This window comes from Bactrocera dorsalis, chromosome 2, assembly GCF_023373825.1.
Source record: "Bactrocera dorsalis isolate Fly_Bdor chromosome 2, ASM2337382v1, whole genome shotgun sequence".
Taxonomy (NCBI): Eukaryota; Metazoa; Arthropoda; class Insecta; order Diptera; family Tephritidae; genus Bactrocera; species Bactrocera dorsalis.
Window position 1 is genome coordinate 50,220,043 of NC_064304.1, and position 16,304 is coordinate 50,236,346.

At 36.9% G+C, this 16,304-nt stretch overlaps 2 protein-coding genes across 3 annotated transcripts; one reads left to right on the plus strand and one right to left on the minus strand.

The window, feature by feature from the left end:
• The first annotated feature begins 9,119 nt into the window (after nt 1-9,119).
• On the plus strand, nt 9,120-10,385 carry LOC105233772 (peroxiredoxin-2). Its single transcript, XM_011215930.4, has 4 exons — nt 9,120-9,321; nt 9,405-9,468; nt 9,565-9,706; nt 9,767-10,385. The coding sequence occupies exons 1-4, from the start codon at nt 9,289-9,291 to the stop codon at nt 10,227-10,229; spliced, it is 702 nt and encodes a 233-aa protein (XP_011214232.1). The 5' UTR covers nt 9,120-9,288; the 3' UTR covers nt 10,230-10,385.
• LOC105233773 (splicing factor 1) lies at nt 10,295-16,148 on the minus strand. Of its 2 annotated transcripts, none has more exons than XM_011215932.4 (6): nt 15,795-16,148; nt 15,091-15,734; nt 13,891-14,022; nt 12,929-13,004; nt 11,777-11,929; nt 10,295-11,715 (listed from the first exon to the last, which is right to left on the minus strand). In XM_011215932.4, the coding sequence occupies exons 1-6, from the start codon at nt 15,980-15,982 to the stop codon at nt 10,545-10,547; spliced, it is 2,364 nt and encodes a 787-aa protein (XP_011214234.2). In that variant the 5' UTR covers nt 15,983-16,148; the 3' UTR covers nt 10,295-10,544. The 2 variants fall into 2 exon arrangements, with proteins under 2 accessions (XP_011214234.2, XP_029404200.2); XM_029548340.2 differs by having other exon boundaries at nt 15,091-15,740.
• Nucleotides 16,149-16,304: the final 156 nt, after the last annotated feature.

Sequence of the window (16,304 nt, forward strand, 5' to 3'; positions counted from 1 at the left end):
AAAGTTAAGGTATCTTGCTGTGCCAATACTTTAGTTCATCACTGTATATAACCCCATATGTATCTCGTTTAGTTTTAGGTGATGCGTTCAACCGTTAGGTGAACAAAATTATAATGCTCAGTAGCAACTGGTTGCAAGAGATATGTACATTACATTATACCTCTTAGAGGGCGAGGCCACGCCCACTTTTTCAACATTTTTATCCCATAGGTGCCCCTTACCACTGCGATCTTCTGTGCCAAATTACAGTTCTGTAACTTAAATTAGTGTTTAGTTATGGGACTTTATTGGTTTTCCTTTAATGGCGTTTTGTGTGCGCGGCAATGACATTTGAGGCCTTCACCCGCCACCCACACGTGTAGTTCCCGCAAGTGAGGAAAGTTCTCTGATCGCCATTCACTTGAGAGTGGCCAGAAACGATTCTTTTACATATGGCTGAAGTAGCTCACGACTTCCGGTCTTTGACCAAGTATCCTCTGGGTAGTCTAAGAACATCAGTTTGAAGGTGAGCTAAAGTAAGAAGGCGAAACATCCACTACATAGGGTTGTGCGCTAGGTTTGGACCCGCCGCGTAAAAAAACACGCCCAATGAAAAGAAACAACAATTTTAGTTTAGTCTTAAAATATCTATAAAGACGAACAGTCGTTTGCTTTTGTTCAGTGTAACAAAAAGGACACATCCGGGGATCGCACATCCTGTAAGACCCTTCAATGGGAATTGCGACCTCATCAATAGTAGTAAGTTAGTTATAAGTTATTATAAGACACCAAAGTGTGAGTGAAGTGAAATTCAATTTAATGAATAATAATAATATAGTAATATTCACGAATATTCATAGAATAATTACATAATAAATAAATTAATTAATAAAATGTGAGTAAGGTAAAATTTTAATATCTTTTAAACAATTTAAAATTTATTGAAAGTTGAATTTAATATATTTTTCAACCACTTTAATATAATCGGGAGTAAATTCTAACATTTCTTAAAAAATTTAAATTTTATCAACAGTAAATTTAAAAATTTTTTGAAAATTTTTTAAGTTATACATATATTTATGGCTAACGCCAATAATTTACTGAAATCACCCTAGGATGCAATATCCCGATGCTTAAAGCTCCATTTTGCTGATAAACGTGGTTTAGGAATGCTAGAATATCAGCAATCAGTAGAAAAGTTCTAGCAAGATGTTTACCAACATCTATCACTTATTTTAAACATAATTAATGCTATGGGTTTGGATAGAGAACGGACGGGTTGGTAATGATAAAGTCATACCGGAACAAAGCCTTAGAAACGTTTGTCTGAGGTTTACGCGGAGATTTGGCTTGATTATTGGATATCAAAAACCTGCAAATGCCATCCGCTTTACATCTTTGTTTAAAGCTAGAGAATCAATCTTATCGTACTAAACATGCCAATACTTAGTAGGATCCAAAGTAACGCATATTTTCGAAACATTGACCAAAGAATAAAAAAACCGATAACAGCTCAAAGTATGTTTCATTTTAAAAACCATGGACCGGAAAACCGAAAAACGCAACCACAATACATATGTATATGTACATATGTATGACCAATATGACTAAACATAATAATTTCAATTATTTCACGACAAACAACGTACCATCAATATCAACAAGAAAAGTATACAACCCCTTTTCCAACACAAGATACAGATAAAAGACAGAGAAATTTTAATATGCAAACTGGAAGAGAATATCAGACAGAATACCACACAAATACCTCTAAATATTTCGAGACTCAGAATGACTACGAACAAAGTTTAGACGAATATGTTCGTTAAAGAGAACAGGGTTACAATAATAATTTGGATCAAGAAACTTTGCATTTTTTAGAGTAACCGACTCCTCGCTTCCATATTTTGAATGTAATCTGGGGAGTGGACAGGCACTTATACTTATTGACACAGAATCGAACGAAAACTCATTTGATGCAGTAACAATAGGAGGTAGCGCCAAAATAACGCACTATAAGATAGCTAACTTGTTTAACCAATTTGACCTTACCATAAAATTTTTTTTACTTCTTACATTAACATCCTTCGACGCCATTTTGGGGAATGACAGTCTTAAAGAATTCCAGGCAGAAATAAGTCTACATAAGAAAGTTAAACTATTAAAAATATATACATATTAATATCTCAATTAAGGAAAAAATAATCAAACTGTAAACAGCATCATTCCTAGTACAGATCATTTAACAGACGTACAAATAAATAACTTAAAACACTTAGTGAAAAAATATCCAACACCTTTTGCCAGTGTGAATGAAAAATTAACCTACACAACAAATGTTAAGGCAGAAATTAGAAAGAATGCAAATGAACCCGTTTATTCTAAGTTTTATTAATATCATATGTCTCTCAGGGATGAAGTCAGCAAACAGGTCAAAGAATGATGGATTACGGAGTAATCCGCCCATCTCGCTCGCCTTATAATTCACCGGTGCGGATTGTTCCCAAGAAACCAGATGCCTCAGGGAAGAAAAAGTTCGATATGGTCATCGATTGCAGAAAACTGAATTTGGTGACTATCGCAAATAGGTATCTACTGCCGGATATCAACGAAGTTTTAGCACAACTGGGGAATAATAAAATATTTTCGATCCTGGACCTTAAAAGTGGTTTTCACCAAATCCCACTCAGAAGTTCTGATGTAGCAAAAACAGCCTTCTCAGTTAATAACGGAAAATGCGAAATGCACCTTCAATATTCCAACGTGCATTGGATGATATACTACGTGAGCACATTGGTAAAATATGTTCGGTATATATCGACGACATTATTATCTTTAGAAAAAACACTGAGTCCCATACGAAAAATTTGGAAAAAATTTTGAAAATGTTGCAGGATACCAATATTAAATGTCAATTAGACAAATGTGAGTTTTACAAAACTAAGGTAGAGTTCTTAGGCTTTGTAATCTCCGACAAAGGCATTGAATCAAATCCGACAAGAGTTTTGGCATTAGCCAATTATCTTCAACCAAAGACACTAAAGGAATTACGAGCATTTCTTGTCCTAGCCAGCTATTATAGGCGTTTTATTAAAGACTTCGCTAAATTGGCAAAACCACTTGTCTCACTTTTAAAAGGGGAGGATGGACGAGTGTCCAAAAGAACATCCGCAAAACAGTTAATTGATCTTAATCAAGAAGCAGTGGAAGCATTTGATAAATTAAAAATGCACTAGTATCCAAAGAAGTAGTACTCCAATACCCCGACTATAATAAAGAATTCCACTTCGCTTTAGGAACGAAAAGGAGTTGTTGGCTATAATTTGAGCTTTAAAAAAATTCAAGGACTATCTTTACGGTAAGGCGAAAGTTAAAATTTATACTGATCATGAACCTCTCTCAGTAATTGGAATAGGAACGGTAGAGTTAAAAGTCGGAAATCTTACTTAGAAGAATACAATCACGAACTAATTTACAAACCAGGGAAGAGTGGCTGATGCGCTATCAAGAATCAGTCAAATAAATTCAGGGAAATTAGTTGTTTCCTTACAACACAGTTCTGAAAGCTCAGCCGAATACCTAGCACCTAGCGTCGTGGTACCTATTAACGCTTACAAAAATCAATTTTTCATATAAATCGTTTGAAGAACTTCTAAACAGGGCAATTTTTGTGTATAATTATGCTATACATTCGGTAACTGGGAAAGATCTTTAGACGTATTTTTTGGTAGAAATATAACTACTAGCCTCGAACATTTTCAAAGCTTAAACTTGACTTAAAAAAAAAACTGGTGGACATAGAGAATCATAACAAGACGCGAAAGAAAAAAATGTACTTGGCAGGACAAGAAATATTTGGATCGAAATTGACTTCAAGATACCAAAAAGAAATCGTGAAAGAAGACAATAACACAACTGTACTAACGGAACCAGGGAAAATCTATATACATATATGTATATAAAGAAAGTGACGTTAGTTACTACGCTTATAACTGGAGAACGCCTGGACCGATTTCGGTGATTACCACCAATTCGGACAGGTCTCCGCCCAAACAAGGAGAATACTTAAGAAAATTCTGGAAAATTATCCGAAAAAAAAAATATGAAGAAAATAAATCTATATACATATGTATGTATGTAAATAAAAATGAATCGCTAAAATGTATGTACGCTCATAACTTTCATACGACTGAACCAAATTTGATGATTATTTTTTTATAATGTTCATTGAGGTTCAGGAATGGTTTCTGCAGAGAAAAAAATTCGAATAATTGCAGGAAAACCCCTGAAAACAGCCCTTTTCTTTTTCTCATGCAAACGAATGAATGTTTGTTCGTTAGTAACGCTAAGAGAATGGCTGAACCAATATTGATGAAATTTTAAGAGGTTGTTCGTCGTGGATCGGGAAAGGTTTAGAAATAAAGAACCTGTATGTAATGTTTTTATTCAATTTTTTTGTTTTGTTTTTCAATTACAATGACACACAAAGTTATCAATTACAGCTTGAAATTTGTCACGATGCCATGAAGAGGTCGCGCTTATATCGGTCGGCGTTCTTTTTGGCATCAACATACGTTAGCAGCCCAAGCCATATGAACGAGTACTCCCAGGATGCGATGATATACGTGCGGTATTATGGGTCGCGATCAATCAGAAAGCGATCGTCACGATGTCATAGCAAGACTTTTCAACAGCTTCGATGGACATTATCTTGAAGCAACGCATATATGGTGCTGTTAGATGGAAGATGTACTCTGTTGAGTGGCAAAAGAGAGGTTTTCGGCACGCACACATTCTTCTTTGGATGGTGGATGGTGGTTACACCAGATCAAATTAAAGAAATCATTTCTGCGGAAATTTCTGCAGAGAAAGATCCAGTATTATACGAAGTGATGAAAACCAATAAGGTTCATGGACCTTGCGGACACCACAACCCCGCTTCACACGAAACAGTATCCACGTACTTTTCTTTCGGAAACACAAACTGGAAATGATGGATATCAACTCTATCGGCGTCGCTCACCAGATAACAGAACATTCAGCATTCAACTTAGAAGAGTGAATATCGAAGTTGACAACACATGGATCGTACTATATTCACCATTATTGTCTAACTCACATTCAAAACTCATATCAATGTTGAGTATTGCAGTTCGGTGAAATCGATAACCAAATCGTCACCAAAGGAAGCAACATGGCGGTTATTGGTATTGGTGTATTTCATCACAGAGAATACAGTACAGCCAGTGGAAACATCGCCAGCAACAAAATTAACATTGGCGAGTTTTTTCTTAACTTTCGTCAGTGATGTGTTTGTGAGAAGATTGCTCTATTCGGAAATACCTTGATATCATACATGGAATGCATCGTCGAAGAACTAATTACGCAGAAAGCAAGGCCAACCAGTAGATTGACATCCAGGTGTCTAATGCATTAGGACGAATTTACACAATCCACCCGAAAAACGACGATTGTTTCTACTTTCGGTTGCTATTGATTAATGTACGCGGTTCAACTTTATTTGAGTCATTGCTTACTGTGAATGGTATATGGGAATATGTGCAAGTTTTGGAGAAGTAAGCCAGCAATTACAAATGCTGGAACACGCTAATCACTGGAATGAAAATGAAGTTCGCATACTTTTCGATATAAACCTCGACATTGTCAAAGACATTTTACATCGTCATCGCTAAAAATTGGAAATGGTTCAATTTCGGCTGATACCTTCGGTGGTTCGATATCAATTCCATCTTCCCTTTATCAATTCACGAAGGATGAACTCATCACAAATGTTCGGGCATTGGCCAAATTATCGTAACTGCGATTACTTGAGTGCACACACAATGTTAGCTGCCAACAATACCGATGTTGTTGACTTCAACTGGAAGATTCAAAGTCAAGTTCCGGGAGACTTGCGCTCATACAAATCGATCGATCGTCTTGACTATGAAGACGACGCCGTGAACTATCCAGTGGTATTCCTAAATTCTTTGGACAGGTGTGCCACCGCATCATTTGCGTCTCAAAGTAGGATCTGTCGTTATTATGTTTCCCAATCTTCATGCGCCGAAACTGTGTAATGGAACCCGACTGATTGTGACGCACCTATCGAGTACAAAGGGACAGAATGCTTGATCCTACGAATTCCTTTGAGTTCTAACGATTTGCCATTTCAGTTCAAACGTATTCCATTTCCAGTGAAAATTGAATTTGAGATGACAGTCAACAGGACCTAAAGATAGTCGCATAGTGTGAGGCATAATTTTGGAAATGCTATGTTTTTCACATGGCCGTAGCGTGCTTACGAGTTGGAAAACCATCTTTTCTGTACACCGGAACAGAAACCAAAAAATGTTGTTTTTCAAGCTGTGTTGCATTGAAAAAAAAAAATGAAATGATAAATTTGACTTTCTTTTCATTTCAAAACATATATTTTCACGCAGGACAACGGCTGCGGGGTCAGCTAGTAGTCCATAAATGCAATACACGAAATTATTGATTTTATATTGAAAAAATGTTAGAATACTCTGATTATTTTATTTTGCACAATAAAACTATATTTATTTGCATTGTAAAGATTCCAAACCTTGAAGAATCTAATTTTCGAAATATTTTATAAAAACCAGTGGTCAAAAACAATGAAATAATGCACATCAGAGTGGGAGCTATGTTGCCTGTTTGAGCTCCTGTGGGCGTGGAGGTCCTCTGTTAGCGACTCAGGGTGAGTGGCAGCGCAGCGCGCGAACTATGTGCAGATTGCACAGCCGTAGAGGCTAGTGTCGCAGTATTGCGTAGGTAACATGAGGCCACGTAACTCGCGGTCCACTCCCAGTGAGTCGTTGTGACGAAAAACACAAATTAACACTTACGGATCCAAACGGGGTTGGATCGCCGAAAAAACAGCCCTTGGTGGGATGAAATCCGAGTGAATTCCGGTGCGGCTGTCGTGGGATTGATATAAAGATCATCTTCGCGGTCCTTCATATTTCACGGATATACGCCAGTGCGAGGCTATCCCTCATCAGCCGAACAAAGTGTGCCAGTAGAAACTGTTCTACCTGTTATAAGGGTGCTAGAAGAACACTGTCCACCCCCGGAGACTTGAATTTCTCAAACGAAGCCATAGCCTACTTGATTGAGTCCGCAGTAAACAGTTGCCTTGCGACTACCCAATCTAAGCGAGATGGCTTGTGTTCATATACGGGAAGAAATTGATCTTCCCGAATTGTTTCCGAAACGTTTTCACAGAACTTCCTAGAACTTGACTGTTTAGATTAGGGTTGAAATCTCCTTGTTATGTTAGGTTAAGTTGCATTAATATTGTATTATATTAGTCTTATTGAAGAGCGTGCGTTTTTCCTGAGATCTGAGAGTCTGCTTGACCATTGCGCCTATTGGTGGTCGCGTCTATGATGAACTGGTCCCTCCCCGTTCAAATTCGTTTTTAAGGGGTTGCTTGACATCCACTTTAATGCGAATTTTATATGTATATGTACTGCCCCATTCCGTGTGATAGGCGTTGGGATCACATCCTAGGATCAGGGGCTCGCCAGTCTGTCAACGGCTTTTGGGTTTCCAAGGCTAGCCCAGCCTGTATTAGAAACTCTGAAATACAAGATAAACCAATATTGTTCCTGACTACTATGCTAGTTCTAGGACTCTGGAGAGAGGGCCCAGATTACCTTGTCCGTCTTGAGCCACCCCTCCTTTGTAGACCCAAGGTTCTTAGATCAGCAGATTATCCGCTGTGAACCTGCTCGCGATGACAGCCAAATTCACCTGGGAACTTTCCACGTTGACGGTCACTGTAAGATCGGTTCAATGAAAAGCTCGTCCCCATCACCGCCGTCATCCGCGCTGCCATCCATTGGGTCCCCTCTCTAGAAGTTCCTCCGTGGAGGGAGCGATCTCCCGTAGCCAAGCAGCGGACCTCTCGTCCTTGCAATCCATTTGCAGCAGACCCTGCCTTTTCGCGAAACACATTCTTTGCAGAACGTGAATTTTCGTAATAAAGTTAAACGATTTGTAAACGTTGTTTAGGTTTAAGTCTTTTCATGATAAAATGCCAAAAAATACTAAACAAAAAAATGACAACTTGAAACGACTCACGCGCGATCTGTCAAAAAAGCCTATTGAAAAAAAAAATAACTTTGCTTGGATCACCAAAAACCAGGCGGCCTTATCGTCGCCAAAGCTTCGTTCCAACGTAGTCAACAATTGTAAGAAGGCAGGTCGACTCCATAATTTGGGTTCCCAGTCATAAGAGTTTTAGAGTTCAAAGTAACTCAACCAAATCTTTGAAGAAGGAAGGAAAATTTCTTGCAAATCGTTTTTTACGGAGTCTTACCCATATTAGGTGAAATTCAATATTCCTGACATACATATTTATTTAGTAAGTTATCGTAATTTTAAAAGTTTATTAGATAGTTATTACTTTTTATCACAATGTCTGATATTATATTTGAAAAATCTTTACAATTACTATTTATAAAAATGTTTGATAAAATTGAAATTATAAAATTTGTATGTTTTAATACAAATAAGATTTTGAGCAAGACTATAATATTTTAACCTAAACAAAATATAATTGCAAATTTATCAAAAAGTTACTTAAAGTTATAAATTTTATGACATACTTATCTCAGCAACAGCCTGCGGCAGATGTGTATCTTTTTGGATGCATTTTTTGCTTCGCTCTGCTTCAGACATTCGCTCTGAGAGAAAAGCTCAGTATTAGCAATTCGTATGATTTCGTTCACAATGAGGCGAAGCAAAGCAAAGTGAAGTTAAATTTTCAAGTATGTTTGCAAACAATTGGAAGGAAGTTGCATGGGTTTTGCAACGCTTTCCTTTAGGCATTTGCTCTGAACAAAATTTTCGAGGTATTCCTTTGGCAATATTATATTATAAGTGTATACATTTTTTAATCCTGAGGACCTCCTCTTTTCGTTTATACCCTCAAATCGCGGCGCCAAAAGAATCGTAATCGTGCCGAGAAAAGCATTGAAAGCAAAGTGTTTATTCTGGCATACCCTTTGCTTTCTTTGATGCTTTGTTAAAATATGATTGTCAATCAAAACAAAAAAAGTTGTATGTGAATGGGCCATAAGAATCAAAGAAAAATACTTTAAATTGCAACACCCTTGCCATTGGGGAGACCTCCTTTGCCAGCTGTTTGTTCTGATTGAGCTTTCATTTTAGAGGCGCCGGCGCAATCTCGAACAAATATTAATAAGTTCAACAATAGTTGTGTATTAACAAATTCTACCAAAAAATTGCGATAAATATAACTTAGCAGATAGCAACAAAATGTCGTTCCTGGCAAGGACGCTTTTCCGAAAAGTAAGTCCAATAATGTGAGGCAAAAATATACTAGATCGTTATTACGTAATTGCAATTATCTTATGTTTTTCTGGCGTGTTTAGCTTCCAACTTTATGCCAAAAGGCGGGTCGACAACAAATAGCTGCTAGCCGGCTTTTACATCAAAGTAAGATCTTCAAAAATTAAAATAAATTTGTATAAAATATATTTATAACTGAACAAACTATATCTGTAACCTTATTTGTATTTACATATATTACAGCTGCTTCACTTCTGGCCGTCAAAGTGCAACGCCCCGCACCGGACTTTAAAGGTTTGGCCGTTGTGGGCAATGACTTTCAAGAAATAAAGCTTGCAGACTTCAGAGGAAAATACCTAGTTTTATTTTTTTACCCCTTGGACTTGTAAGCTCTTTGTTGAATTTTTGTTCCTCTTATGCAAAAATTAATTATTTTCTCTTTTAGTACTTTCGTTTGCCCTACTGAAATTATTGCATTTAGCGAACGCATCGAAGAATTTAAGAAATTAAATGCTGAAGTAGTTGGGGTATCTGTGGACTCACATTTCAGTCATTTGGTTTGGTGCAACTCCGATCGTAAAGATGGTGGGCTTGGCGGCCTAAGTTACCCTCTTCTTTCTGATTTAACAAAAAAGATTTCTAGTGATTATGACGTTCTATTAGATAATGAAGGTATTTCTTTGCGTGGCACCTTTATTATTGATCCCAATGGTATCGTTCGTCAATACTCTATAAATGATTTACCGGTTGGTCGTTCAGTGGACGAAGTACTACGCCTCATAAAGGCATTCCAATTTGTGGATGAACACGGCGAGGTTTGTCCAGCAAATTGGCACCCAGATAAGAACCCAGATACAATCAAGCCAGACGTAGCTGATTCGAAGGAATATTTCAAAAAGCACGGATAAGCATAATTTTTTCTTTTCATCGATTAAAATTCACTACTGCAATTTATAATTGTTGTAGTCAGGCGAAACAAAAAAAAAGTAAAGATGTATGAAGTCCTGCACAGCTAAGTTGAGCATAGCTTTATTTGGTGAATAAAATAAACTTAGTAAAAACTACCACTTTGCGTTTTAAAACTTTATATATTTATGTGAATATATATTTAGGGATTGCGGAACAGTTTTCCAAATATTTAATTTTCAAAGCGAAATCTGTTAAAGCAATTGACGTTTTTTAATTAGTTTTATCAATGCTGTCTCTGTATGGATAAATCAAATTTAATTAGATGGTGGCGGTGGTGGTGGTGGTTGATTTAGAGCAGGCATTCCAGGCGGTGGTGGCGCACAAGGGGGTGGTGGTGGTACACATGGTGGCGCTGGCATGAAACTAGCACCCCACCCACCGAACCCTGGTGGCATCATACCTCCCGGAGTTGGTGGCGTCCATGGAGGCAAAGGTGCTTGGGTGCCGGGAGGCGGAGGAAGCAGTGGGGGCATTGGACCGGTTCCAGGTGGAGGTGGTGGTAATGATGCGCCTGGTATTGGTGGTGGTGGTAACGATTCGTTACCAGGTGGCGGTGGTGGTGCACTAATCCATGGCGGCGGAATTAACGGAGGCATTGGACCAGCTGAACCACCCCAAGCTGGAGGAATAGGGGGAGGCGGTGGCCCAGTGGGAATTATCGGTGCAGTCGATGGGGCCGGTTGGGCAATAGTGGGTGGTGGCGCTTGAATCGCTAATGTTTGCGCTGGCTTCTTATCAAATAGACTATAACCACGATTTAAGTGCACCTGCGCTAAAGGATCAACACTTGCTTTCTGTGCACTTGGTGGTGGTCCCTCGCCCAGTTCGGCCATTAAACTCATGTACTCTTCATCAATTTTCGCTTGAGAGTCCTCAGTAGTTGCTTCTCCAGCGGCCCCGGGTCTTTTGCTACGACAATCCTTTGATATGTGACCTGCTCCACCACAGGAAGTGCAAACGATACTGTTTGTCACATTGGGTTTGTCCGGGCACAACCATGACTTATGCTCGCTTGAACCACAATTTGTGCAACGTGGACAATCAGTTTCGCGCAAAGTACCATTCAATTGTGCCAATTCTCGGAGTTGCATACGACGCAAATCATTGTGACCCTCCGGAACCTCAATACCTTGACGAATAACATCCTTAATCTTATCCACAGCTTTTTTCACTGCCTCTGGATTAGGTGCAGTAATAAATGCATGCAATGGCTCATCTTCACCTGGTAAGGGTTGGCCATCCTTTCGACCGACTTTCCCTTCTTTTACGGAACCTTTGCCTCGGATTATGATCTTAGCTCCCGTTTCCTTCTCCATGGCTTTCAAAGTATTTCCGCGTGGACCAATCAGCAAACCAACAAAATTTATGTCTGGGTGTTGTTCTTGTGGTATCAAGACTTTGTCGCTAACGCGTGTTACAGGAGGCCTACGGAAAAAATGTCATACTACAAAATACTCAATATAAATATATTTATTTCGTATATTACTTGTAATCAGCTGGAGGTTTGAACTCCGGATTAACGCTTTGCATTTTCTGTATCAATTGATGACGACGTTCTTCCAACCGTTTGCGGAAACGAAACTCTCGTGTATTCAACCGTTTGCCATCGGAACTATAAATTGGCTCAGGTGATGGTGACCTGTGAAAGATACAAATAAAAATTGGTTCCTTTTTAATTGCAATTTTTAGTATTCTACTTCTGAAGGCGCACAATTAATACGTATGAAGTTGTTCATGTAGTTGAAAAATAATAATTATAGGCTGTATTATCATATTTATATATATAACTTAATCTAAATTCCTATACATATTCTGAAAATTAATTTTGCATTATTGGAATAAAGAACCGTCTGGATACGTTTCACTCTTGCTGGGGGTAAAAGAGAAAAATTTTAATTAATAGCGTATATTAATTATTAACTTTGACCGATGCACAGCGCCATATTTTACCCCGATTTAATTCAGAAATCGTGATTAAATAATCGTTCATGAGCCTCGATGAAATTTAATCTTTTGGCTTTACTGTCTTATTCTCCTCATAGCCATGAAAAAGAAAATTAGTCTTTATTAGTAGGAATCGATTTAAGTAAATTGAAATGAAAATAAAACTATTATCAATGTCTTAGCTATAATTCCCATCCACAATTAAATCACAAAACTTACAAAAATAAACTAATTTCTGACGAGTGTAAGGGATAGATTTACCTACCAATTTTAGCTACATATGCAAATAAATGTATGTATATCGTAGTAAATATAACTTGAATTTGAGGAAGAAAAACTGTTTACGAGTAATTTAACATCCAAATAACATTCAAAATATTCTCCTAGTTTTTATATATTTCTCAAAAACATTTTAATTATGAAATATTTACATAAATCCATCTTTTATGGAACAATTTCGTTCGAGAGATTGAAAAAATATGCCCGAATCCCTGGTTCAAATTGACACGAATATTATCTATGTTATCAAACATTCGGTAATGCTTTATATTATTAAAGCATTACTTAAACCTGATTATTTTTCAATCATAGAGGTCATCCCCATAGAGGTCATAGCGCGAAGTTGATGCTTCCTGCTAGGCTGCACATGTATTAGAAAGCAACTGTGAGTGATTGTGTACAAAGTAATTCAAACCTTTCTTCTGGATTTTGCGGTATTCCCAGGTCTCCGGTGCGCAATTTGCGGCTGATTTCTTCGATTTCTAGTTGAACTGCAATTAAATCGGATTAGAAAAAAGAGAAAGAATTGAGGCATGCCTCAATATTAGTAGACGTTAAAATGATTTACTTGAATATTTCAGTAACTGTATATAAAGACAAAGTAAGGATAAATTAATTATTAGATTTTTGTATAAAACTGTGTATATGCGGATTGCAGATTGTTGCGATGTTTCATATGGTTTTGATTATATTTGGCCATTAGTCAGCTACCGCAAAAATTGCCTAATGCCTCTCATGACACAAGCGTAGTTTCTTCCTTTAGGAATACTTACATATTTCTTGGTAAAACTAATAAAATTTTATAATTATTCGTGAATTCAACAATGTTATTAGAGCACAAATTATAAGTTTCAATTTACTATAAAGATACTACTTCAAATTTCCACGTGTTTTAAGTTAAGATAGCAATTTTTCGCTTCTCGTAATGGTAAGTCTGATATGATCCGTGCATCCTGTGCATACGGACGGGAGTTGGCTGTTAAACCTTAAAATTTGTCAAAAAACTGATTAGCATAACAACATCTGCTTAAGAAAAGTATTTACTTAAGGTATATATTCCAACTAAACCCAAACATGATGGCCGTTTACGGATATGAATTCTTTTGTAGTTTCCTTTAAAGTAAACAATATGTTAATAAAGGGCTGTATAAAAGAATAGATAATTTGAAAATTGATTCTCGGCTGCCGTTGACTGCTATCTCGACGCTTATCTGGCTAGGCGCAATCAGGGTACGTTTATATGGAGATCGATGAAATTTTCCTGTTTTTCTCTATGATTATTTTTAGTGTAACTTCATACTTAAAGCTAGAACTATTCATATAGTGTCTAAATTTGCTTAATTCTACGTTATTAAAATGCTTTTATTTTAACGTTACCTAAATATGCCTCTTGTTGTGCAGAGTCCAGCGTTGGGGGCAAGATTGTTGGCATACCAGGTATAAATGTCTTGTCATTTTCAGTACCTCCCCATCTTGATCTTTTACGCCGTTTGCGATCACTATCGTCTTCTAAAATAATAAAAAAAAAAATAAAAACATATTAGGATTTTAATCCCAAACAAAATAATTATTCGGAAAATTACAATACATGCAATAAAACGGCGTTTTAATAATATACACAGAAAACAAATTGAATTTTTATATTGGCATAGCATAAATAGTTTCCGTTGTTTTTCGTGTAGGAGTTTTGCTTATTTTTTATTTTTTCAGCAATTTAGGATCACTTTTAATAAAATTTATGCCGTTATATACCATAATTTGGTAATCTGAGTTGTATTTTTGCCTTTTGTGTAGATCAAAAATCATTCTTCTTTTTTCCAGAGTACTATGCAAATTTAAACCCATTTTTATACACTTGCAACTAGTTGCTACAGAGTTATGATGAGAAAAATTTAAATCCGGTTGACTATCTGTCCGTCCGTCCATCCGTGCAAGCTGTAACTTGAGTAAAAAATTGAGATATCTCGATGAAACTTGGTATGTGGGTTTCTTAGTACAAAAAAAAAAAAAATCGAGTTCGGGTCGATCGAGTTTAATTTTATTTAGCTGCTACAGTTAAAACAATTTATTTTTTCATATTTGCTAATTAATAACGAATGTTTTAATAATTAACCAAATGTGTGTCAAATCCATTTTGGTTATTGTAAGTAGTAACGACAAAAAAATAAGCACGATAACAGCATCATCTTACCGTTATAAGCTATGGAAGTCAAGGCATAGGATCAAACTCATGTCCGTGTATGGAAAACTTTTTTTGACAATGTAACTTTACGAAATACATAAGTTAATTTAATAATTATAACTACGACATAGCTTCCATACAAACGATCGATCAAAATCAAATTCTTGTATGCAAACCTTTTTTATTCGACAAGATACAAGTATCTGCACGAAAATATAATAGAGTATATATATATATATATATATTACTGTTCAAAGCAGAGTTTCAATACACAAACAAATTGTTCAGATTAGACTACTAGCATATAACTGTTATAATTTTTACAAGAAATATATGTTAAAGCACTTCGTTAAACAATGATATACTAACTGTAACAATTAAGATAGGCCACTTACGTGAATTTTCAGAAGGTCCATTGCTGCAGGAATCATTACTATTGGAACATTGAAATAGAGCAGCAAAATTTTTGGTTGAAGTTGTACTATTCATCAATTCTTGAATAGTCTGGGTTAAATCAAATCCCTTTTCACGGGACTCCTCTTTTATTGTATCCATGCGATGATCTCTGCCGCTACGAAAATCAGAATCCACAGCATTTCCTTGACTATGTTCACGTTCCCTGCTGCTACGATCATGCCTACGACTTTCATAACTACGGCTTCTCGACCGGCCCCCTCGATTACTATCACGAAGTCGATCACGTCTATCAGAACGACTATGTGAACGGCGTTTCCTTCGACTATCGTAATCGTTACTTCGTGATCGACTCCGACGCGAGTGGCTTCTAGAATGACTTCGACGAGAACGAGAATTTCGATCCCTGTCATGTTCATAGTTTTCCCTCTTACGATCACGGTCTCTTTCTCTATCACGTTCATGATCCCGGTCTCTATTGCGATCTCGATCCCTCTCTCTCTTATGGCGATCTTTTTCACGATTCTCATGGTGGCGATCCCGATCACGGTCTTTACTTTCCCTTTCGTAGTGGCGATCCCGATCGCGATCTTTACTTTCCCGTTCGCGATAACGATCCCGAGATCTATCCCTTTTAAAAAATATATATCAATACAATAACATACAAAATTACATAAAAACTTACCTCTTCTTTTTATCTCGTTCTCGTCCTTTATCCTTATCTCTTACATCGCGGCTATAATGGTCTTTTGAACTGGAACGGGAACGCTCTGAATTTTCATGCTTTGCACGGTAATCACGTTCGCCATAGCCATTATCGGTCTGAGGAGGATGCATTTCTCCGACATTCGAATGCGGAGGTGTTTCACTCATAATCACACTCCAACTAAGCAAGATTACAATTTGAAACAGAAATTATCAATATTTTCAAATTTGTTATTATGCTTTTGTCACAAACCAAACTCGTAAGAATTTTAACGCTATGAAAATTTGACCGATTTTCCGCACACCTTCGAAATTAATATACGAATATTAGATTTCGAACTCAGAGTTGATATATAATTTAATGTGTTAAGTATTGCCAGATTGGTCAAATTATAAAAATGTGCATAACACCTGAACTACCCCTTGTCTAGGACCGCGATATTTATTGATCCTTTGGTGTACAAGCAATATTGATGGACTAAGTACATTT